Source organism: Mirounga leonina, unplaced genomic scaffold, assembly GCF_011800145.1.
Source record: "Mirounga leonina isolate KUSES-001 unplaced genomic scaffold, KU_Mleo_1.0 Mir_175, whole genome shotgun sequence".
NCBI classification, from domain to species: domain Eukaryota; kingdom Metazoa; phylum Chordata; class Mammalia; order Carnivora; family Phocidae; genus Mirounga; species Mirounga leonina.
The window spans coordinates 2,562,518-2,586,145 of NW_023270453.1; the positions used below are offsets into that span (position 1 = coordinate 2,562,518).

The following is a 23,628-nucleotide window of genomic DNA, read 5'->3' on the forward strand; positions in this document are numbered from 1 at the left end:
AAATGCTAACATATTACCTAAATTAATGGTCACTTTTCTATTTTTTTTACCTTTCCTTGTTTCTCTCTCTCCCTTCCTTCCTTCCTTTCTTTCTTCCTCTTTTTTTCTTTCTTCCTTCCTTCCTCCCTTTCTTTCTTTCTTTCTCTTTCTTTCTTTCTTTCTTTCTTTCTTTCTTTCTTTCTTTCCTTTCTTTCTTTCTTTCTCTCTCTCTCTCTCTCTCTCAGCCTGTCTATAGCATTGACATTGTTTACTACTTCCTCCTTAAAATGTTCTTCTCTTTGGTTTCTGTGATAGCAAAATATACTAGTTTTCTTGCTACCTCTTTAACTCTCTGCAGTTTTCTAAACAAAACTTAGTGTTCTCCATTTAGTTCTGTGCTCTTCTCATTTTTATACAATCCTTCTGTGATCTCATTCTCTCATAACTTCAACTGTCATTTCTATGCTGATGATGCCTAAATTTATATCTTTTGCTTGTATTTCTCAAGTAAATTTCAGATTTGCATCGAAAAATTCCAACTGGACATCTTCATTTGGATGGTCCACAGATACTTCAAAGTCAGTAAGGTCAAATTAAATTCATTGCCTCCCCCCACAACCTGTCCTCTTCTGGTAACCCGTGTCAAACAGTATCATCACACATCCAGATAACTAAGCTCAAGTCCTGTCAGCCATCTTGGTCAATTTCTATCACATAAATCACACATCCAATCAGATATTAGTTATGTAGTTTCACTTCATTAAAAAGTACTTTTCATGTCCAGTTTCTCTTCTTTATTCCTACTGTCAGCCACTACTCTGGCCTCTCAGCCTTTCTTTTATGGATTGCTAGTACAATCTCTTAAGTAGTTTTCCTGGCCTCAGGCTTACTCCTTTCCCCTCTGTTCCCCACAATCCCTCAAGAATGACCTACTAAACATGTAAAACTTTTCATGGCACTCTCCTGTCTAAATGATGTCAATGGCTCCCAGTGTCTTTGGATAAAGTTAATAAACTCCCTTGCCTGGCATAAAAGGCTATGAGTGCTAAAGCCCCTACTTATCTCTCAACCTCACCATCCACCACCACCTGTGTACATCTTTACTCTAGCCAAATAAAATGTGGTGACTCTTTGGTTACCCAAATGGATCTTGATGTCTCAGGCTACTGAACCTCTGTCTTTGCTGGTCCCTCCACTGAAATGTCATTCTTCTGTTCCTTTTCTGCACAAATCCTATGTATACTTCAAAACTTAGATCGAGTATCTCTTCTGAGAATCTTTCTTATTATTTCAGTTTTGTTTAGATGACTTTTCTCTGCCTTCATAGTTTTTCCTGAGTCTATCATTGTACTTTTCACACCACATTTAATTATTGGTTAGTTTCTTTATGTCATCCCACTAGTACACTTGTTTCTTTATGGCAGGTAGCAGCCCTTGTTTACCTTTGTATCTCCATCATTTACCAATGGGCCAGGCATATAGTGGTGTAAGAAATGTTTCCTCAATAAATGAAATCAAGTCTAATTAAATCAACATAAAATTTAATTTTCTAGTGACGTGTATATTATTTTAACAGCACAAGGCAATTAACTATGATCACTAGATATGTCATACTAAAAAATTATAATAACTTTACACATGTTTGCCCCAGGAAGGGTAACAAGAAATATTGGGTAGCAAAAAAAATTGCTCCTGAGGCCTCTCATAAATCACAGGTTCCAAAATATAATGGTATATGGGAGTTTATTTCTTCTAACAGGAGATTCCCAAGGCTAGGTGTCTGACAAAAAGAGGGCAGATAGAAAATTATTTGGGAGATGAGCACAGAAAAGAAGGGAGGTATTGATCAGAGAGAGATATGTAGTAAAACATTTTGCCAATGGCAAATGGAAAGTGTATCTGGAGCTACCTCTTGAAATCCATGTATGTGTGTGTTTCCTGAGAGGTTCTGTTACAACATTTTGTTCTACATCCTATCATCAGCACAAACTCTATAATTCTTACCTACAAATCAACATAAAGGGGAAAAACTATATTCCAAAGTGATTTTCTCTTTCTTTTCCTACGCTGGATAATGATTTTTTTAAAACTATTAGATTGAACAATGAGATTGCAATTTTTGTAGGTCAAATTTGGTAAAAAAAAAAAAACCCCAAAACAAAAAACCAGCAATTTCATATGGTTCAATGAAATACAGAAAGTGTAATAATGGTCTTTACTAAAATAATTTTGCAATAACTAAAATGGACTAATTTTCTATTAATGACATAACAGACATAATACTTTAGGGTCCCCTATCTCTGCTGAGCAAGATGCGTTCTTTATATGGAGACAGAGATAATTTGTTGTTGTCATCAATTAATATGTTGTTTTATGGGAGTCATGAGGTACAGGTGAGGACCAATGCATAGATTCAGAGTAAGACATGTCATTCTTGTTTGGGGGACTCTGGCATAAAGAAATCAAGAATTTACTCAACTCCTGATACTCAAAGTGTGGTCTGTGAACTGGCAGTGTCTGCATAGTTTGAGAGCTTGTTGTAAATGCAATGCCAAGGTTTGGGTTCTATCCTAAAATGCCTATAGCAAAGAATGCATTTTACAAGATTCCCTCTTCACCCAGTGATTCTGATGCACCTTATTATTTATGAAGCATTGCATCAGACCACTTGCTCACAACTCAACTTTACATGGGATCACCTGTGGGGTTAAAACATATGGATGCCTGAGTCCCAGCTCCAGAGGTTCAGATTTAATTAGTGGGAAGAGCAGTCTGACCACTGAGGTTTTTATAAGCTGGAGTAATAGAATTAGATGAGAATAACCAGGTGATTCTAATGTATAGAAAAAGTTGGGAACCACTACTCTGGATGAAATTTTAGGAGAGAAATTCTTAATCCTAGGGGATATTCAAAAATCACATTCTGCAGCATGAGACATTTTCACAATTATGGCATACATATGCTTAGAATAAAGTTAGTGCTACCATGAAAAGTAGCCAAACAAAGCAAAGGATAAAACCAAATGTCAGGATACTTTATAGTTTTTAGAAACAGAAAGTGAAATATATTCAATAGCCCATCAAAAGGAAATAACAGTTTCCCTTTCCTTACAGCTGTGACCTTTGTGAAAGAAGTAGATGAAAAAAAATAGCAAGGGAAGGTGGGAGGAAAAATGAAAGATATGTTACTTTGATGATTTATGTATTAAAGTCAAAAAACAATTTGAATGATAAATGAAACATTAGACACTTGCTCTGTCACTACAGACTAGGTAATAAAAATATAACCTTAGAAGTATTCTAGTGAAAAAACCGGAATAATGTTCTAACATTTATCTTTGGATGAAGAATCTCAGGATATGTTCAGAAATAAAAAACTAAACACAGCAGAATCAGAATTTAGACCCACTATTCCATAGTAGCTCATTCAAAGTATATCTGTATTTGATCCTGGAAATCAACCACTTTGCAGATTTGTACCTCAGAATTAACTTGATCATGTTCTGCAAACTGCTTAATGTAGCTATTTCAGCATCTCTTTGATGGTGACACACCTTCTGACTCAAGAAAGCAGCCTTTCAGAAACCAGGTGTAGCAAAATTCCTAGCAATAAGAAGAAATGACAAGCACAGTGCCACCTGCATAATACATCAATGCTCTCTGGAGTGCTGTTACTTTAACTATTATTAGCAATTAAGAACTCATATGCAAATATGTTTTTAAAAAGACACTTCACTTTATCAAAAAGAAGAGCATTTGGAGGAACCAAGAGCAAATGTAGTTTTGGTACTTTGATCAATCTCAGTCAACACATTTTTTTTTTTAAGAGAGGGGGAGAATGGCAGAGGGAGAGGGAGGAGAGAATCTTAAGCAGGCTCCACCATCAGCATGGACCCCCAATGTGACCTGAACTCATGACCTGAGCTGAAATCAAGAGTTGGATGCTTAACCGACTGAACCACCCAGGTGCCCCTTAGTCAACATATTTTTAATAATAAAATCAAATCACAGGATTTTAGAGCTTAAAATAATTTTAACGTCTGCAGTGTAGCAGAATGGCACAATTCAATTGCCCAGTTGAGCTGAATCTGGTTGAAGATTTTACTTCTTAATTAAAGGACCTTGCCATTGATTCAACTTGCAAACCTCTTTTCAGCTCTGGACATAATTTTATCCGGGTCACATCTTGAAGACATTTACATTTCTGTTTAGGTGGTGAGTGTCATTAGGAAGCAACCCAATCAAATGCCAAAGAAGGCATTTAATAGTTGTACCTACTATAATATATAGCTAGGTCATTCCTTAGAAATGTAACTCCTCTAGTAAGCTTCTGCCAGGATTTGAAAACCCAAAGAAGTTGTGATTTTAAATGTTTATAATCACTACCCACAGAAATACATATATTTAAAAAAACACATTCTAGAAACCCCTTCATGGCGAATTAAACCTGAATTTCCAGAGAAACCAAGAAGTTTGAAAGAATTTTAAATTAGATTTTGAACATAGACACACAGCTGCCTGTAGTTTGGAGAACATATGCCCATGATCCAGACCACTATTCAGTTCCACAGGAGAATCAGCACATTGTGATTTTCATAGAAAGGATAAAATGGAAACTACTGTGTCATTACACGGGAAAAGAAAATTTCATTTCCCAACACTTAAAAGTATCGTCAGTTGTTATAGCAAGGAAAAATAATAGTGTAGGAATATGTGGCATTTCCTACTGGAAGTTTGATGTAGGAGACCTGTGTTGGAAGAACACAGTAATACTGAGAGGTTGTGAGGACTTGGAATCTGTATTAGGGAATTTGTATTATTAAATAGAGTCACACACCAGGTCTGCCACATACTAGCCAGATAACCTAACCTTTCTGTACCTTCATTTCCTCAGCTATAAAATGAGAATAAGAACAGGACCAACCCACGGGGATGTGGCATGAACTAAATGAGGTAACGCATGACAGTATTTAGAATGGTGCCGGGAACATAGTAAACACTCAGCACAGATTTTGTTTTCCTCTTCTTTTTCTTTTTCTCCTCCAACTATTTGGAGACAGTTGTAGAGATGGAGATAAAATGCTATCTTTATATTGGCTCTTCTTAGTCTTTGTATTCCACCATTCCACAATCAATCAATGCTATACCTCACTAAGGGGGCCTGCATTCCGTAGCTATCATTCTCTTTGTTTAGATTTGTCTAAACGTTTTTGTCTCCAGATTATTCATAGGTCTTAGGATTTCCACTCAACCCTTAAGGCAAATAAAACTTCTCCAATCCAGAAACTAGCCTGAAACTTCCAGAAGCTCTACCAGTCCTACTCTAAAGGCAGCAGGAAACTTAAATCACAACTGAAGATTCATCAAGAGTGACTTAGCTGGCTGTAACTCAGTTTGGGTCCTGTGAATGAGGAGCCCTGTGGTGAGCCTTTGGTGCCCAGTTGCTCAGAAGCATTTTCTACTCTCATGTCAAAGATGAAGGAAAATCTCCTGGAAAGTGAATGTATAATCATGTCAGCTGTGGATGCCACTAGAAAATTGACTATTTCAACCCAGAGCAATGTCCCAGAAAGACTCAGAGCTAAGGTAATCCAATATCTAAAGGCAGCATCATTAGCTTCTAGCTACATATTGACTATTTTGAAAAAACGTCACCCTCTTTTTCAGGAACATACAGACCTCTAAATTAAAATGCCTTTAGAAACAGCCAATTAAATGAAATTAAATCAAGAAATAGAATGTGCTAAATTTCTTTGCAACAATACATAGCAATTTACAAAAATTTATTAGCTTGCTTTTTTTTAAAAAAAAATTCTCAATAAATGTGAGAAAACATTTACATTAGGCATCCTTTTTCATTATTAGCTCCATCTTGCAAAAATGTTTACCTGGATGGGGAAGGGGAAAACAATTCTGAATTCTGTTTTCAACATGTTTAATCAACTAATCAAGTTAGATTTAAATTGGCGATCCTCCCTACATCTTCAAATTCCATAAGATAAAAAACAATGAAAGCATGCTATTTTAATGAAGGTGTTATAAAAAGTAATGTGTAATTTCCCTTAAGCACTGTTTTGAAGGAACATTTATCTTGATACTGGTCAGGTTGGTCTGCTCTAACTGTACTTTCAGAAAAAGTGCTTTATAAACAACGCTAGACATGAAAAGAGTTCCAGTATATAGACAGTTTCAAAGTCTTATTGTGATATTTTGGAATTCTGAGGGATACATGCTGCATGTCAATGATCATCTGAAAATCCAACAGTCAACTTCTCTAGTATAACAAAAAAGAAAAAAATGTCTTCCATTTACATCAGGCATTTACTTCACTTGATTTCTCAACATCATAAGGTAGTTCTAATGCACTGCAGTAAGAAAATCTTCAATGTTTCAGATTCCTTGCTGCACTAAACAAAACTAAGGATCTTCCTTGGGGTAATTGGTAATATTCTAGGGAACTATTTCCCAAAGTGTATTTCACAAAACATTAAATTCATGAGATGCAAATTATAGAAAAGTTTTATGACCAAATTGTGGAGAAATGCCAGATCCAATATTTTATTGCCAACTTGAAATTTCTTTAGAATACATGCTCCTTGAAAGCAGGGAATTTGGCTAAGTCTTGTTCACTTGTCATGGCCCCAAGCCTGTAACAGTGCTCTGCACTTAGCAGGCATTCAGCAGGAATTAATGAGTGAATAAACAAATGAACATTAAAAGCTTTGAACAGCTGTCTAGCAAAGAAACTTTAATTTTCTTTCATCCAGAATATCTCATACTATTTAATCACAGGAATCCTTTTTTTTTTCTGTTAGCATTACAGAATATTTGTTTTAAATATTTAGAACGTTAAAAAAAAGATAAAAGAAAGCGTAGAAATGAAACCACTACCCATATTAAGATTTAAATGTAACAAATACAACAGAAGCCTCTTGGGAAGCTCTCCTCCATTTCATTCATGTCATACTACCCTTTTTTAAAATAAGGTAACACCAGGGAGGAGCAAGATGGCAGAGGAGTAGGAGACCTAAATTTCATCTGGTCCCAGGAATTCAGCTAGATAGGGATCAAACCATTCTGAACACCTACAAATTTAATAGGAGATCGAAGAAAAGAATAGCAGCAACTCTGAACAGAAAAGTGACCACGTTCTGGAAGGTAGGACGTATGGAGAAGTGAATCCGAGGCAATATTCGGAAGGACAGACCATGGGGGAGGGACCTCCGTCAGCTGCTACTGGAAAGTGATAGAGCAGTGGAGCACAAAATTGGAACTTTTAGAAGACAGCTCCACTGAGAGATGTCGATCCAGTGGCTAAGCGGGGGGGTGGAACCCTCGCTGGGACAGTGTGGTCTCAGGACCCTCAGGGTCACAGAAAGACAAGGGGTGCCTGAGTGCGGCAGAGCTCCCAGGTATCGAGCGGGGAAGCCGGCTGCAGAGAAAGAGCCAAGGAGTGGGCTCTCAGCTCAGGGTTGCCATAAACTGTGATCTGCAGCACAGCTGGACCACTGCTCTTCCAGCAGGGACCCAACAAGTGGAAGTTCCGGGGAGACTCCCCTTCCTCCCCTGGGAGGAGCCGCGCGGGAGCTCACCACAGGGATCTGCAGGGTTTGGAGATAGAAACGCTAGGTCACAGCCGGGTGAGCACGGAGTGCGGCCAGAGACAGGGTAGACGGGAGTGATTGACTGCTTTTCTCTGGGGGCTCACTGAGGAGTGGGGCGCCGAGTTCTCAGCTCCTCCAGGGCAGAGATTTGGAGGCCATTTTCACTCTCGTCCTCCAAAGCTGTATGGAAAGCTTGCAGGGAACAAAAACTCCCAGGAGCAAAACCGAGCAGATTACTTAGCCCCCGGCAAGGGCGGGCAATTCCGCCTCCAGCAAAGACATTTGAGAACCATGGCAACAGGCCCCTCCCCGAGAAGATCAGCAAGAACAGCCAGCCAAGCCCAAGCTTAAGCATCAATGAGAATAGCAGAACTCCAGCACTAGGGGAATACTGCACATAGAAGTCATGGCTTTTTTCCCATGATTCTTTAGTCTTTTAAAGTTAATTTTTTTTAATTTTCTTTTTTTCCCCCTTTTTCAACCAACATCTTATCAATCCCTTTTTAAAAAATCTTTTTTATTTTTCATTTTTAGAGTCATATTCTATCCCTTCATAGTAGTTAACCTTATTTTTGGTATATATATACGTTTTCCCTCTTTAAAATTTTGGGATACAGTTTCTTCTAACAGACCAAAATATACCCTAAATCTCTAGTGTATGGCTTTGTTCTAGTCTCCTGCCTGATCACATTCTCTCCCCCCCTTTTTTTAATTCCCCTTCTTTCTTTTTTCAACCAACTTATCTTATCAATTTCTTTTATAAAATCTTTTATAATTTTAATCTTTACAGTTATATTCCATTCCTTCATTGTATTTACTCTTATTTTTGTACATATATAAGTTTTTCTTTCTTTAAAATTTTGGGAAGCAGTTTCTTCTAACAGACCAAAATACGCCCAAAATCTAGTGTGTGGCACTGATCTATGCACCAGCCTGATCATACTTGATCATATTCTTTTTTTTTAATCTTTTCCTTTTTCTTTCCTTCCCTTTCTTTTCCCCTGGTTTCAGTTCTCTTCTGATTTGTTTAGTGTATATTTTTCTGGGGTCGTTGTTACCCTGTTAGCATTTTGTTCTCTCATTCATCTATTGTCCTCTGGACAAAATGACAAGATGGAAAAACTCACCTCAAAAAAAAAGAACAAGAGGCAGTACCGACTGCCAGGGACCTAATCAATAAGGACATTAGTAAGATGTTGGAACTAGAATTCAGAATGATGATTTTAAAGATGCTAGCTGGGCTTGAAGAAAGCATGGAAGATATTAGAGGAACCCTCTCTGGAGATATAAAAGAACTAAAATCTAACCAAGTTGAAATCAAAAAGACTATTAATGAGGTGCAATAAAAAATGGAAGCTCTAACTGCTAGGATAAATGAGGCAGAAGAGAGAATCAGTGATATAGAAGACCAAATGATGGAAAATAAAGAAGCTGAGAAAAAGAGAGATAAACAACTACTGTATCATGAGGGCAGAATTCGAGAGATAAGCGATACCATAAGACAAAACAATATTAGAATAATTGGGATCCCAGAAGAAGAAGAAGAAAGAGAGGGGCAGAAAGTTTAATGGAGCAAATTATAGCAGAGAACTTCCCTAATTTGGGGAAGGAAACAGGCATCAAAATCCAGGAGGCACAGAGAACCCACCTCAAAGTCAATAAAAATAGATCAACACACCGACATATAATAGTAAAACTTACAAGTCTCAGAGACAAAGAGAAAATCCTGAAAGCAGCTCAGGAGAAGAGATCTGTAACCTACAATGGAGGAAACATTAGATTGGCAACAGACATATCCACAGAGACCTGGCAGGCCAGAAAGGATTGGCATAATATATTCAGAGCACTAAATGAGAAAAATATGCAGCCAAGAATACTATATCCAGCTAGGCTGTCATTGAAAATCGGAGAGATAAAAAGCTTCCAGGACAAACAAAAACTAAAGGAATTTGCAAACACGAAACCAGCCCTACAAGAAATACTGAAAGGGGTCCTCTAAGAAAAGAGAGAGCCTAAAAGTAACATAGACCAGAAAGGAATACAGACAATATACAGTAACAGTCACCTTACAGGCAATACAATGGCACTAAATTCATATCTTTCAATAGTTACCCTGAATGTAAATGGGCTAAATGCCCCAATCAAAAAACACAGGCTATCAGATTGGGTAAAAAAACAAGACCCATCAACATGCTGTCTGAAAGAGACTCATTTTAGACCCAAAGACACCTCCAGATTGAAAGTGAGGGGATGGAAAACCATTTACCATGCTAATGGACACCAAAAGAAAGCTGGGGTGGCAATCCTTAGATCAGACAAATTAGATTTTAAACCAAAGACTATAATAAGAGATGAGGAATGACCTATATAACATTTAAAGGGTCTATCCAACAAGAAGATCTAACAATTGTAAATATCTATGCCCCTAACATGGGAGCAGCCAATTATATAGGCCAATTAATAACAAAATCAAAGAAGCACATTGACAACAATACAATAATAGTAGGGGACTTTAACAAGGAAATAAAGACTTTAAATGACACACTGGACCAAATGGACTTCACAGATATATTCAGAACATTCCATCCCAAAGCAACAGAATACACATTCTTCTCTAGTGCCCACGGAACATTTTCCAGAATAGATCATATCCTAGGTCACAAATCAGGTCTCAACCGGTACCAAAAGATTGGGATCATTCCCTGCCTATTTTCAGACCACAATGCTTTGAAACTAGAACTCAATCACAAGAGGAAAGTTGGAAAGAGCTCAAGTCCATGGAGGCTAAAGAGCATCCTACTAAAGAATGAATGGGTCAACCAGGAAATTAAAGAAGAATTAAAAAAATTCATGGAAACCAATGAAAATGAAAACACAACTGTTCAAAATCTTTGGGATGCAGCAAAGGCAGTCCTAAGAGGAAAGTATATAGCAATACAAGCCTTCCTCAAGAAACAAGAAAAGTCTCAAATACACAACCTAACCCTACACCTAAAGGAGCTGGAGAAAGAACAGCAAATAAAGCCTAAACCCAGCAGGAGAAGAGAAATAATAAAGATCAGAGCAGAAATCAATGAAATAGAAACCAAAAGAACAGTAGAACAGATCAACGAAACTAGGAGCTGGTTCTTGAAAGAATTAATAAGATTGATAAACCCCTGCCCAGACTTATGAAAAAGAAAAGAGAAAGGACCCAAATAAATAAAATCATGAATGAAAGAGGAGAGATCACAACCAACACCAAAGAAATACAAACAATTATAGGAACATATTATGAGCAACTGTATGCCAGCAAATTAGATAATCTGGAAGAAATGGATGCATTCCTAGAGATGTATCAACTACCAAAACTGAGCCAGGAAGAAATAGAAAACCTGAACAGACCCATAACCACTAAGGAAATTGAAGCAGTCATCAAAAATCTCCCAACAAACAAGAGCCCAGGGCCAGATGGCTTCCCCGGGGAATTCTACCAAACATTTCAAGAAGAATTAATACCTATTCTTCTGAAACTGTTCCAAAAAATAGAAATGGAAGGAAAACTTCCAAACTCATTTTATGAGGCCACCATTACCTTGATCCCAAAATCAGACAAAGACCCCATCAAAAAGGAGAATTACAGACCAATATCCCTGATGAACACAGATGCAAAAATTCTCACCAAAATACTAGCCAATAAGATCCAACAGTACAATAAAAGGATTATTCACCATGACCAAGTGGGTTTTATTCCTGGGCTGCACGGTTGGTTCAACATCTGCAAATCAATCAATGTGATATAATACATTAAGAAAAGAGAGAACAAGAACCATATGATCCTCTCAGTAGATGCCGAAAAAGCATTTGACAAAGTACACCATCCTTTCTTGATCAAAACTCTTCAGAGTATAGGGATAGAGGGTACAAACCTCAATATCATAATAGCCATCTATGAAAAACCCACAGCAAATATCATTCTCAATGGGGAAAAACTGAGAGCTTCCCCCTCAAGTCAGGAACACGGCAGGGATGTCCACTATCACCACTGCTATTCAACATAATACTAGAAGTCCTAGCCACAGCAATCAGACAACAAAAACAAATAAAAGGCATGAGAATCAGCAAAGAAGTCAAACTCTCACTCTTTGCAGATGATATAATACTTTATGTGGAAAACCCAAAAGACTCCACCCCCAAACTGCTAGAACTCATACAAGAATTCAGTAAAGTGGCAGGATATAAAATCAATGCACAGAAATCAGTGGAATTCCTATACACCAACAACAAGACAGAACAAAGAGAAATTAAGGAGTTGATCCCATTTACAATGGCACCCCAAACCATAAGATACCTAAAAATAAATCTAACCAAAGAGGCAAAGAATCTGTACTCAGAAAACTAGAAAATACTCATGAAAGAAATGGAGGAAGACACAAAGAAATGGAAAAATGTTCCATGCTCATGGATTGGGAGAACAAATATGGTGAAGATGTCAATGCTACCTAGAGCAATCTACACATTTAATGCAATCCCTATCAAAATACCAGTAACTTTTTCAAAGAAATGGAACAAATAATCCTAAAATTTGTATGGAACCAGAAAAGACCCCAAATAGCGAGAGGAATGTTGAAAAAGAAAAGCAAAGCTGGTGGCATCACAATTCCGGACTTCAAGCTCTATTAAAAAAGCTGTAATCATCAAGACAGTATGGTACTGGCACAAAAACAGACACATAGATCAATGGAATGGAACAGAGAGCCCAGAAATGGACCCTCAACTCTATGGTAAACTAATCTTCAACAAAGCAGGAGAGAATGTCCAATGGAAAAAAGACAGTCTCTTCAACAAATGGTGTTGGGAAAATTGGACAGCCACATGCAGAAGAATGAAACTGGACCATTTCCTTACACCACACACAAAAATAGACTCCAAATGGTTGAAAGACCTAAATGTGAGACAGGAGTCCATCAAAATCCTAAAGGAGAACACAGGCAGCAACCTCTTCGACCTTAGCCGCAGCAACTTCTTCCTAGAAACATCGCCAAAGGCAAGGGAAGCAAGGGCAAAAATGAACTACTAGGACTTCATCAAGATAAAAAGCTTTTGCACAGCAAAAGAAACAGTCAACAAAACCAAAAGACAACCAACAGAATGGGAGAAGATATTTGCAAATGACATATCAGATAAAGGGCTAGTATCCAACATCTATAAAGAACTTATCAGACTCAACACCCAAAGAACAAATAATCCAATCAAGAAATGGGCAGAAGACATGAACAGACATTTTTCCAAAGAAGACATCCAAATGGCCAACAGACACATGAAAAAGTGCTCAACATCACTCAGCATCAGGGAAATCCAAATCAAAACCTCAATGAGATACCACCTCACACCAGTCAGAATGGCTAAAATTAACAAGTCAGGAAACGACAGATGTTGGCGTGGGTGTGGAGAAAGGGGAACCCTCCTACACTGTTGGTGGGAATGCAAGCTGGTGCAGCCACTCTGGAAAACAGTATGGAGGTTCCTCAAAAAGTTGAAAATAGAGCTGCCCTACGACCCAGCAATTGCACTACTGGGTATTCACCCCAAGGATACAAATGTAGGGATCTGAAGGGGTACGTGCACCCCAATGTTTATAGCAGCAATGTTCACAATAGCCAAACTATGGAAAGAGCCGAGATGTCCATCAACAGATGAATGGATAAAGAAGATGTATATATATATAATGGACTATTATGCAGCCATCAAAAGGAATGAAATCTTGCCATTTGCAATGACGTGGATAGAACCCGAGGGTGTTATGCTGAGCGAAATAAGTCATTCAGAGAAATACATGTATCATATGACCTCACTGATATGAGGAATTCTTAATCTCAGGAAACAGACTGAGGGTTGCTGGAGTGGTGGAGGGTGGGAGGGAGGGGATGGCTGGGTGATGGGACATTGGGGAGGGTATGTGCTATGGTGAGCACTGTGAATTGTATAAGACTGTTGAATCAGAGACCTGTACCTCTGAAACAAATAATACATTGTATGTTAAAAAAAAAAAAAGGTAGTAGGAAGGGAGAAATGAAGGGGGGGAAATCAGAAGGGGAGATAAACCATTAGAGACTATGGACTCTGAGAAACAAACTGAGGGTTCTAGAGGGGAGGGGCGTGGGGGGATGGGTTGGCCTGGTGATGGGTATTAAAGAGGGCACGTACTGAATGGAGCACTGGGTGTTATACGCAATGAATCATGGAACACTACATCAAAAACTAATAATGTAATGTATGGTGATTAACATAACATAATAAAAAAAAAGTAACAGGAAAGTAAAAAAAAAAAAAAACAACTTTGCAGATCAACCAATAAATAAATAAATAAATAAAATAAGGTAAGACCAACTTGAAGACTTATGTTCACATGAAACTAAGTAGCATCCTGCTCTGAGAAATTCTAAACTGGGGGATTGTTAAAGTACCTATAAATGCTAAGATTTTAACTTATTTCTAGCTTGTATAATGTTGCAAATGGTCATCCGTAAAGCTATCCATTCACAGCTTTAATACAATAAGAAGTAAGGAATGAATGAAATAAAACACTATGGTACAAACCCAAGAGAATGGGTAATTGATATAATAATGATTATGTGAAGAGGCTAAGCAGCTTATCTTTCAAATGGATTGATATGAAATTTAAAGATGCATACGTCTTATCATACAGTCAGCTAAGAAAACAAAGTATTTGTTACTTAACCTAGACTGAGTAAATTAGACAGTATTCTCTTCAATTGCTAAAAGAAAAAAAATCCCTAACAATGTATACATTGGATTTTGACTTACTTACAAAATCAGCCGGGGCTGCAAAAGTAAAACTCTGTGTAGATCAGTATCACAGGGTGCCACGTTTACATAAAAGAGGCTGCTAAGAAGAGGAGCACCTCCCCTTCTTGAGCTGAATAAATAGTTACTGATAAAAAAAAATCTTTTATCAAGATCCAGGAAACTATGATAGCGAAGCACATATGAGCTAAAATAGTTTAATAGAAAAAGAATTATTTTTAAAATTTTAGGCAATATCTTTCACAGTCTTCCTTCAGTAAAACTTTTCTTCCTCAAATTTTCAAGGACCATTACAGATATCACTAAATTGTGTTAGAAAAATGTGAAGTATGTAACTACCTAAATGTTCTTTTTGTATGTCTAATTTTTGTCCCTTGCTTCACATAAAAGATAAAAAGGCCTATAAAGTATATTTCTATATTGATCTAGTTCTTAATTTTATTTATAAAGAATGTTGAGTAGTCAACTTAGGGGGGGAAACCCATTTGAAACCAATACCTGCACCATGCAGATGCCCTATATACAATTAAACCAAAGAATAGTGCAAAAAAGAAGAGAAAGATGTGTGGATAAATTTTCACTTTATAATTGCTCATTGGTGTCCTGTAGTTTTCATAGGCAAACATGTGGATTAGAATTTCATTCTGCTATTGAAACCATTTTGATTTTCAAGCCCAACAATAAATTCTTCCCACGTTAAATACTAACAGAGACTGAAATATAACTTCACTCTATATTAGAAGCCCACATATTCTTTCTCATATTTAAATGAATGAAATGAATAAGTATCTAAAGATATTTATAAAAGAAAAATATCAATTCCTACCTCCATTATCTTTTAGATGTAGTGCTATCTTGGTATCATCTGGAAGAGAAATTCAAAGTTATTGTAACAAAAAAAAATTAATGGTGCATAAATCTGATGACCAGTAATGGTCTACTAATGCCTTAATTATAACATGAATAGATTTCAAAATCTTACTCAGTTAATTTCTAGTGCAATGAGAGCAAAGTGCTAGTTTACATAGGTACTACTAAAATTGTTTACTAAGATTGCAAGATCAAAACTTTAGTAAAGTATTATAAGATTCTTAAGATCTTGAGAAAAGTACACTGTTATAATTTTAACTTAAAATGAACTTATTTTTAATTTTTGAAAATGACTTATTGCAATTAGACTCTATAGTGATGGCCTTCATTATTCATTTTAAAAAATCAAGATGAGGAAATTCTAAATTAATTGGAAAAGTAAAGATCTGTCAATATTTATGAATTTAACTTCAAAAGTTAAATGCCATTGCTAATAAATATGACCAAAATCATAAATGAAAAGATCTTGCCCATAATGAATAAAATAAACAAATGAACATGCCTTTTTTTTTCTTATTTCAGTGGTTATATTTTATTCTAAAGAGTAGGATTCAAACTGAAGTAATATTTTCACTGGGTAGGATTCAAACTACAGAAATATTCCACAGGCTATAAAACAACACAAAATAATATGGATTAAAATACAACATTGGTTTTAAAAGTGATAAAATGTATTTAACAGCTGTCCTCATCTCATTTTATAACTTTACAGTTAACTTTTTCTAAAAGATATATTTATTTATTTTAGAGAGAGAGCATGAGTAGGGGGGAGGGGCAGAGGGAGAGAGAAAGAGAATCTCCAGCAGACTCCACAATGAGCATGGAGCCTGACTTGGGGCTTGATCCCATGACCCTGAGATCATGACCTGAGCTGAAATCAAGAGTTGGACGCTCAACCAACTGAGCCACCCAGGCGCCCCTCAAGTTAATTTTTAATGTCCAATTAAATTTCAATTAAAAGCAAAAGTTTCAAGTTTAATTTATTGTTCAAATGAAAGCAAGGTTGATGACCATAAATAAGTATGACCATTTTTTCCCCCCAAAGCTCACTCTTGGCCAACTAATCTCACATTTGTCCCTAGTGGTACCATTCAGAATATATGGTTATATTTTGGCTGATATACGTTCTTCCCCCAATGAGTTGTGCCCATGAATCAATATTCTCTAGTACTTTTGTCTTCCCTGGCAGAGGAAATGGTTTCCAAGACAATTTCTGTGACACACAGTGGCCCTCTATAGATTATAGACCAACATATCTTATTGTCTGTATTTAGATAAATATAAGAACTGCATATAAGTAGAATTATCTATTTTCTCTATATGCATTTTGCCTTTCTCTTCCGTGACTGAAATGTTGAATTCAGTTACAACAAAATTTAGCAATATAAAAGAAAGTCTATATTTCTGTTTTAGGGAGGACAAATAGCCAGAATCATTAGTAAAAGCTAAATCTTAATAAAAGACACTGTACATTAAAAGAATCCCAACACATATTTTTATTCCATAATAATTTTGTCTTTTCCCCTTTAGAAATCCTTTAGAAATCCAGTTTGTCAAAGGATAACTTTCCCTCTACAGAGCTACTCCAGTTCATGTCAACACAGTGACTTTCCCTTCTTTCAGAGAAAAAGCAAGAATATCTAGAGTACCTTCTGTGGGCAGGCTGGTGGGCAGCTGGGATGTCACTGCTCTTCTGGTGGTTGTTAAGACCCTGAATTTTGTGGTTGTTGCTTGTACAGTTGTGGTGGTTTGAGAAGAACTTTCCATTGGCTCCGTGTTCTCACACATCTTCTCTTTGGACTAATAAGAGAAACAAATGGGTAAACAATTTAACAGCGATTGATTGTACATGCATTTAAAAAAATCACATCAAAGAAGAAGAATCTGTTATTTTTGTATAGGACATTATTTGTGGGTTATAAGAATTTACAAAGTATACAAAATAGATGAGAAAAAATTGGATGTAGCAAAGCATTTCCACCTTTAGATATTTGGATTTCATCATTTCTGCAGTTAACCTTTCATATTACTCTTTATCTTGCCCTAAATTTTATATCGATTTATTTATAAGAGACATGATGTCAAGAGGGAGAAGTTCATACAAGAAGAAAAACGTGTGCAAAAAGATAAGATTTAAAACATGGTTAGGTATGTGGAGAAAGAATGCATTTCAAACCGATTATGCTAAATGCTCCATATGACTTTATTATTTCAAAAATAATCCACCACAGGTTGAGAGAATATTTAAAATTTTTTTTTCTTTTATGAAATATTGAAAGCCACCCAAGCAAAAGATTGAATGACCCTCCTGTAATCACTTAGCCTATCTCTCCCTAGCAGAGCTAGACTGAAGAGACCAGGAAAAGATGCATATTTTGTTTTTTATTTATAGTCCACAAAAATAAATCCTATGACCTTCACCAGCAACAATCTCCAACACCCAAACTTTTATGGTTTAGAAGCTGGTGTTTATCCCCACCTCTTTGTTCTTCAAAGGACTCCATCCCTCTGGTAGGTCTTAAGTAAGGGATAGCTAGTCTGTACCTGGGCGGTACTCCTGCTTTTGAAAAGTATTATTATTAAATAAATTCCTTTCTGAAACTTCTCTTGTCATAAATGAAGTACAACGCACTTATTACTAGTTCAGCAAGAGCTCCTCAGATGGCTTCCTTTTTCACTAAGGGGATATGATACAGGTTTCTTCCCCACTTCAACTCCCAATATCCTAGGGGAACAAAGGTTCCCACATTTTCTCAGCCCAATGGCCTAATGATCTCCTTGCTGACTCCACAACAGTTATCACCCCCGCAGCCTGGACCTCACAGGCAGTTGGAGATACCTTTGTTCTGAGATCATAGTTGTCCTCTTTTCAGTCTTTCCATGTATCTTTTCAGTCAGATTCTGTTTCTCCTTTGACAACGCAGAAAGCCCAAGTACAATATTTTTCTCCCTTCAATCCCCCTTTCCCCCATCACTTCAACCTTTCTTTCCAATTCCTTCAAATATCTTGCCCTGTTTTGTTTGTTTTTCCACCTTTTCAGGAAATCCCCAATACCAAATGAAGTAAAAAAGCCCGTCTTTTCCCTGCCCTGTAACAAAGCTAGGAGAAGCTGGAGAACAATCACACAGCCCCCGACTGGGAGCTCCATACATTTACCTCCTGTGGCCTCAGCAGGCCTTCCGTGCTGCTTGGCAACACTCCTCTCCCACCATCCTCTATATCAGTTTCAAACCTCTCCACTCTACTGAAAACTATAATCCCAAAATGCCTCTCCCAATCTTACCCCATGGGCTCACCTTTTATTTCCTTGATAAGAGTCATCAGCAAGAATTCTCTACATTTCTTTACAAATCAGCATTCTTGCTTGATTCTGTATGGACTTATCCCTCTTTATTTCTGTAATCATGGATGGGCCCCAGTATTTATAGCTATTCTCTCAACCTCTACTCTGGCCCAACTCAACCCACTTTTTCAGGTATCGTAAACTTGCTCATTTAATACATCCCTTTTCTTCAAAATGTTTTCAATCTCAGGTTTTCCACTGCCTTGTTCCCATTAGCACTTAAACACACTCAATCATGTCCAGTCTTATTTTAAACACTCAGTCCTCCTTCTTTTCCACAATGCATCCTGACATTCCCCTACTTTTCCTTCCATTCAGTCATACTTCCATTCAGTCAGAGATTGGTCTGCCTTGGTCTTCACAGACTCCCACTTTCCCCACCTATGGAATTCTTGTTGTTATCCATTACAAGTTAATTGAAATTTCTTATGCTGGTGGTTCTAATATCTTCTTATGCACAAAATCATCTATATTCTCCATAACTCACAGCATGGGGCAGAGCTGTCCACTTTCTAGTTTTGGGTTCTGTGACACACTCTCTCACCAATTTTCTGATAGCTTTCTACAACTCCTTTATTTCCTGTTATGTGTTGGTAGTTCTTATAGATCTTTCTTGACTAATCTTTTTGCTATATGCATTCTCACTAGCAATTTCCACCATAGCCATGATTTCAATTCACATCTTCATGTCGATTTACATAAATCGATAGCAACAATACACATCTCTCTCATGGATTTCTGACCCAAATATCCATCTATTGACTTAACTTATGCATGTGGGTGTCACAGACATCTCAAACGCAGTAAGTCTCAAATGGAACTCCTCACATATTATTCTCCTCCTGAGTTTCTATTGTCAAAGACCAGTTTTAGCAAACAGCTTAATGTTGAACCTAACATCCTGGACTTGTTTAGCTTATAGCAGTAAAGGCAGATTAAAGACTCTAAATGTGCCTCCTTCGGCAAAACAAGTAGATTCTGGATAAAATATGAATTTTAATTTTTTTTAAAGATTTTATTTATTTATTTAAGAGAGAGAGAGAGAGCACAAGAGGGGGGTAGGGTCAGAGGGAGAAGCAGACTCCCCGCCGAGCAGGGAGCCCCATGTGGAACTCGATCCTGGGACTCTGGGATCATGACCTGAGCCGAAGGCAGTTGCTTAACCAACTGAGCCACCCAGGCACCCAAAATATGAATTTTAAAGCATTACTAGAATTTGCAGGAAGCAAAGAAAATCTCCAACGGCACCTTTCTATTGTCTCTCCCCCAAAACAAAACAAAGCAAAAGCTGTGTGCTGTGGAGTAGGAGTCATATACATTAAACCAGGTAAAAACCCAGGATTTGCCCAGAGGGCAAGGAATGTTAAAAATCAATATTTCTTCAAGGACATCAAGCCTTGTGCCAGCAGTAGATGGGGAGATAAACCTAAACCTCTCCTCTCCATATGAAATAGGGACATATGGTATCCCCTAAAATTCTCAGTTTCTCATCATCAAATTCTTTGGTGGAAAGTACCATCTACTTAGGTCCTTGGGATTCCCATGGAATAGGATCAAATAAAAACGCAATTCTAATTAAAGGACACAAAAAGAAACACAAAAAGAAAAAGAACACTGACAAAGTCAGCAAAAACAATGAACAACATATTTAAACTACCAAAATCTTTAGATATTGTGACCATCCAATGTAAGATACACAAAAAAGTTATATACGAAATATTTAAAGAAATGAAAGGTAAAATTTAAAAATGAACTAGTAACCCAGACTACAAAAATGTCTTGGCAGATTATTTAATAAAGTGTAAAATTTAAATTTTAGAAATGAAAAGTACACTTTTTGAAATTACTACTTCAATGGATATGTTAAATCGTGGATTAAATGAGGTAAAGACAGAATTAATAAACTGGCAAATTGATCTGAAGAAACTCCCCAGGATGAAACACAGAGAAATAAGAAGATAGATGATATAAAAGAGGACTTTCACAGTCCTCATTTCCATTCAGCAGCCTATCTACTGATCCTTCCCCTACCCCCTCTGTGGTCACCATTACCCTACCCACTGATGCAGGCCAGATCATCAGCATCATTGACCTGGGTTTTAACTATAGTCAACTTCTTGGCTTCTTGCCTCATAACCTATTATTCACCCATAGCCAAGGTGATTCTTCCAAAAGGCCCTGATTAAAAGCCTTTCCCTTGCCTTTATTTTTTTTTTAATTAAGGTATAATATATACACATAGCAGTATATTAGTTTCAGGTGTATGACATAATGATTTGATATTTTTTATACATTGCAAAATGATCTCCACAATAAGTCTACTTTACATCTGTCACCATACATAATTGCAAAAAGTTTTTTTTTGTTGTTGTGATGAGAATTTTTAAGATTTACTCTCAGCAATTTTCAAATATGCAACACAGTATTATTAACTACAGTCACCATGCTGTATGTTACATCCTCAGGACTTATTTATTTTATAACTGGAAATTTGTCCCTTTTGAGCTCCTTCTGCAATCTCACCCACCCTAACCACCCATCTGTTCTCTATCCATGAATTTTGGTTTTGGTTTTGGTTGTTGTTTTGCTTAGATTCCACATATAAGTGAGATCATACAGTTTTTGTCTTTTCTGTCTGACTTATTTTATGCAGCATAATGCCCTCAAGATTCATCCATATTGTGACAAATGGCAAGATTTCCTTCTTTTTATGGCTAAATAATGTTCCACTGTGTGTGTGTGTGTGTGTGTGTGTACATTCATATATATACACCACATTTTCTTTATCCATTCACCCATCAATGGACACTTAGGTTATTTCCATATCTTGGCTATTGTGAATAATGCTGCAATGAACATGGAGGTGCTGTTATCTTTTTGAGTGAGTGTTTCATTTTCTTTGGCTAAATACCCAGAAGTGGAACTGCTGGATCATATGGTAGTTCGATTTTTAATTTTTCGAGGAAACTCCATTCTTCCCTTGTCTTTAGGATGAAGCCCAAACTCCTTCAACTTGTCACGTTTGGGGCTCTGTTCACCTCACCAATCTCAGTTCTTACCACTTCTCTTCTCAGCTCCAGTTGCCCTTCAGTCATCATCTCAAATATCTCCTCCTCAAGCAAACCTTCCCGTATGCTACTTAACAAGACAACATCCTTATCGTTACTCTCTGCTCATGTCCTTCTCTAAATGCAGTCCTTTGTTCAGTGGTCTAGCTACCTGCTGGACACAATTACTCCATTTTTACATTATCCGTGCTTAGAATAATACATAGAGGGTGTCTATATTAGGATTTGCACTTATGGAGTAAATTCATCTCACAGGATCAGAAAGAAAATTTAACTCTAGTTTTAGGCACAGAGGATGTACAGGAGTTGGTGACTTTATTTTAATAGAAGGATAGAATTGCTCACCACAAAGTCACTAATATTGATAATTTAATTACATAATTAAAAGGAAACACTGAATATTGAAGATACTTGACTCTGAGCTCCTTGGGAATAGGGGGTAATTTTTTTTTTTTTTTTACATTTTTGTAATTTCAGTGGTTGGCACATTCCACAGAACATGATAAACTCTCCACAAATAAATTTAGGAGGGTTTAAAATATGATGGCTTCTTCTCTATTTTCTTTGGTTCATGGTGGGTAAGAAAATTAAGATGACTGAATTACACTCTTGATCTTTACACAACTATAGCTATTCAATTTCAACATTTTCATTGAAGTAAATGTGATTACATGAAAGAAACATCAATCTGAAAACACAACCATGGCTCCAGCAATATGTTTTAATTTTGAACGATGTTATTCTGTAAGTGAAGTGAAATAGATCAGCGTATATCACTATTAGTGTATATCACTATAATCCCCCAAATGTCAAAAAGTTGATTAAAGCTGCACTGGCAATTCTGCACTTAAAATTCAAGTATACTCTCAAAGATGTTTTTCTCAAGATATTTATAGGACATCATAAATAAAAACTTAATTTTTAAAAAGGTTCTAATAACCATTGGTCTCCCAGTAGTTTTAAAGAGAGCACTTTGACATGATTTGCTTTTCCTGAATGAGAAAACTTGCATAATTGTTAATAGTTTTCATTCAAAATTCATACCCTAAAACTTAACACAGGCAGAAAAAAGCAAATACTCTTCTGTGTGAACCTAATAAAATATCTTTATGGAACCTGAAATGACAGTGTAAATGCAATTCACTAGAAAATTTTAAACAGGATAAAATTGTCCTGCAACTGCATACACCTGCTTAAATCACTTCATTGCATCATTGCTCCATCATGTTTGTCTTGGGGTTACTGTTTCCATGTTATCCCGTTTCTAACTGATTTTACATCAGTTTGCTGCAATTAGTCTTTTCCTCCATACCGTTGGTTTTGTTACTTGAGCAAAAAAGATGAACAATGGCTTCTGAGATCTTAGAAAAGCAAAAAGTGTTTGCCTTTTGCTTGTAAAATTCGACTTCTGGTTCTATTTCCTAGCCACACACCTAACTCTGCTACCCTCACTTCCCCACTCCCCACCATCTCCCCTCGCCTCTCCCTCTTCTCCTCTTGGTAATAGGGGGGCAATAACAGCTCTGAAGTCCAAGGAAGGCTATGAGACTATAATACAAGTAAAGAGTTAAGCCCATTGTGTGGCACATACTAAGGGCTCGATAATTGCTGGAGATTTTTGTTAAATTAGATGCCATTTTCATTAAGATGTCGTGACTCTATATGACAGCTTGGTCCCAGGAGTCTTGTCATGAGAAAGCACATGTACCTCTTCAGGGCATCCACTGTCCACCCAGTCCTGCCGATGGCGATCAAATCCACTGGAACATCTTCAGAGAGGACACATTGCAGTTCAGAAAAGAAAGTAATGGGGTGCAGAGTTGGGGGTGGGGAGAAATGAAAATAAAAAGACTGGTAAGTAGTTAATTCTCAAATTTTCAGTTTAGCACAACATAAACTTTCTTTTATAGAACTGTTAATTGGGGCAGCAGTGAAATATTTACAGTGTGGTGAGTA

General features: G+C 36.9%; 1 protein-coding gene across 1 annotated transcript in view; it reads right to left on the reverse strand.

Annotated features, from left to right (window-relative positions):
* The window catches only part of PLXDC2 (plexin domain containing 2), a 459,765-nt gene that overhangs the window by 62,392 nt on the left and 373,745 nt on the right, over positions 1 to 23,628 (reverse strand). The window contains exons 11-13 of the mRNA XM_035021516.1: positions 23,381 to 23,441; positions 16,910 to 17,060; positions 15,217 to 15,255 (exon numbers count right to left, since the gene is read on the reverse strand). Coding sequence (XP_034877407.1) covers positions 15,217 to 15,255; positions 16,910 to 17,060; positions 23,381 to 23,441 — 251 coding nt within the window. The remainder of the gene's footprint in view (positions 1 to 15,216; positions 15,256 to 16,909; positions 17,061 to 23,380; positions 23,442 to 23,628) is intronic.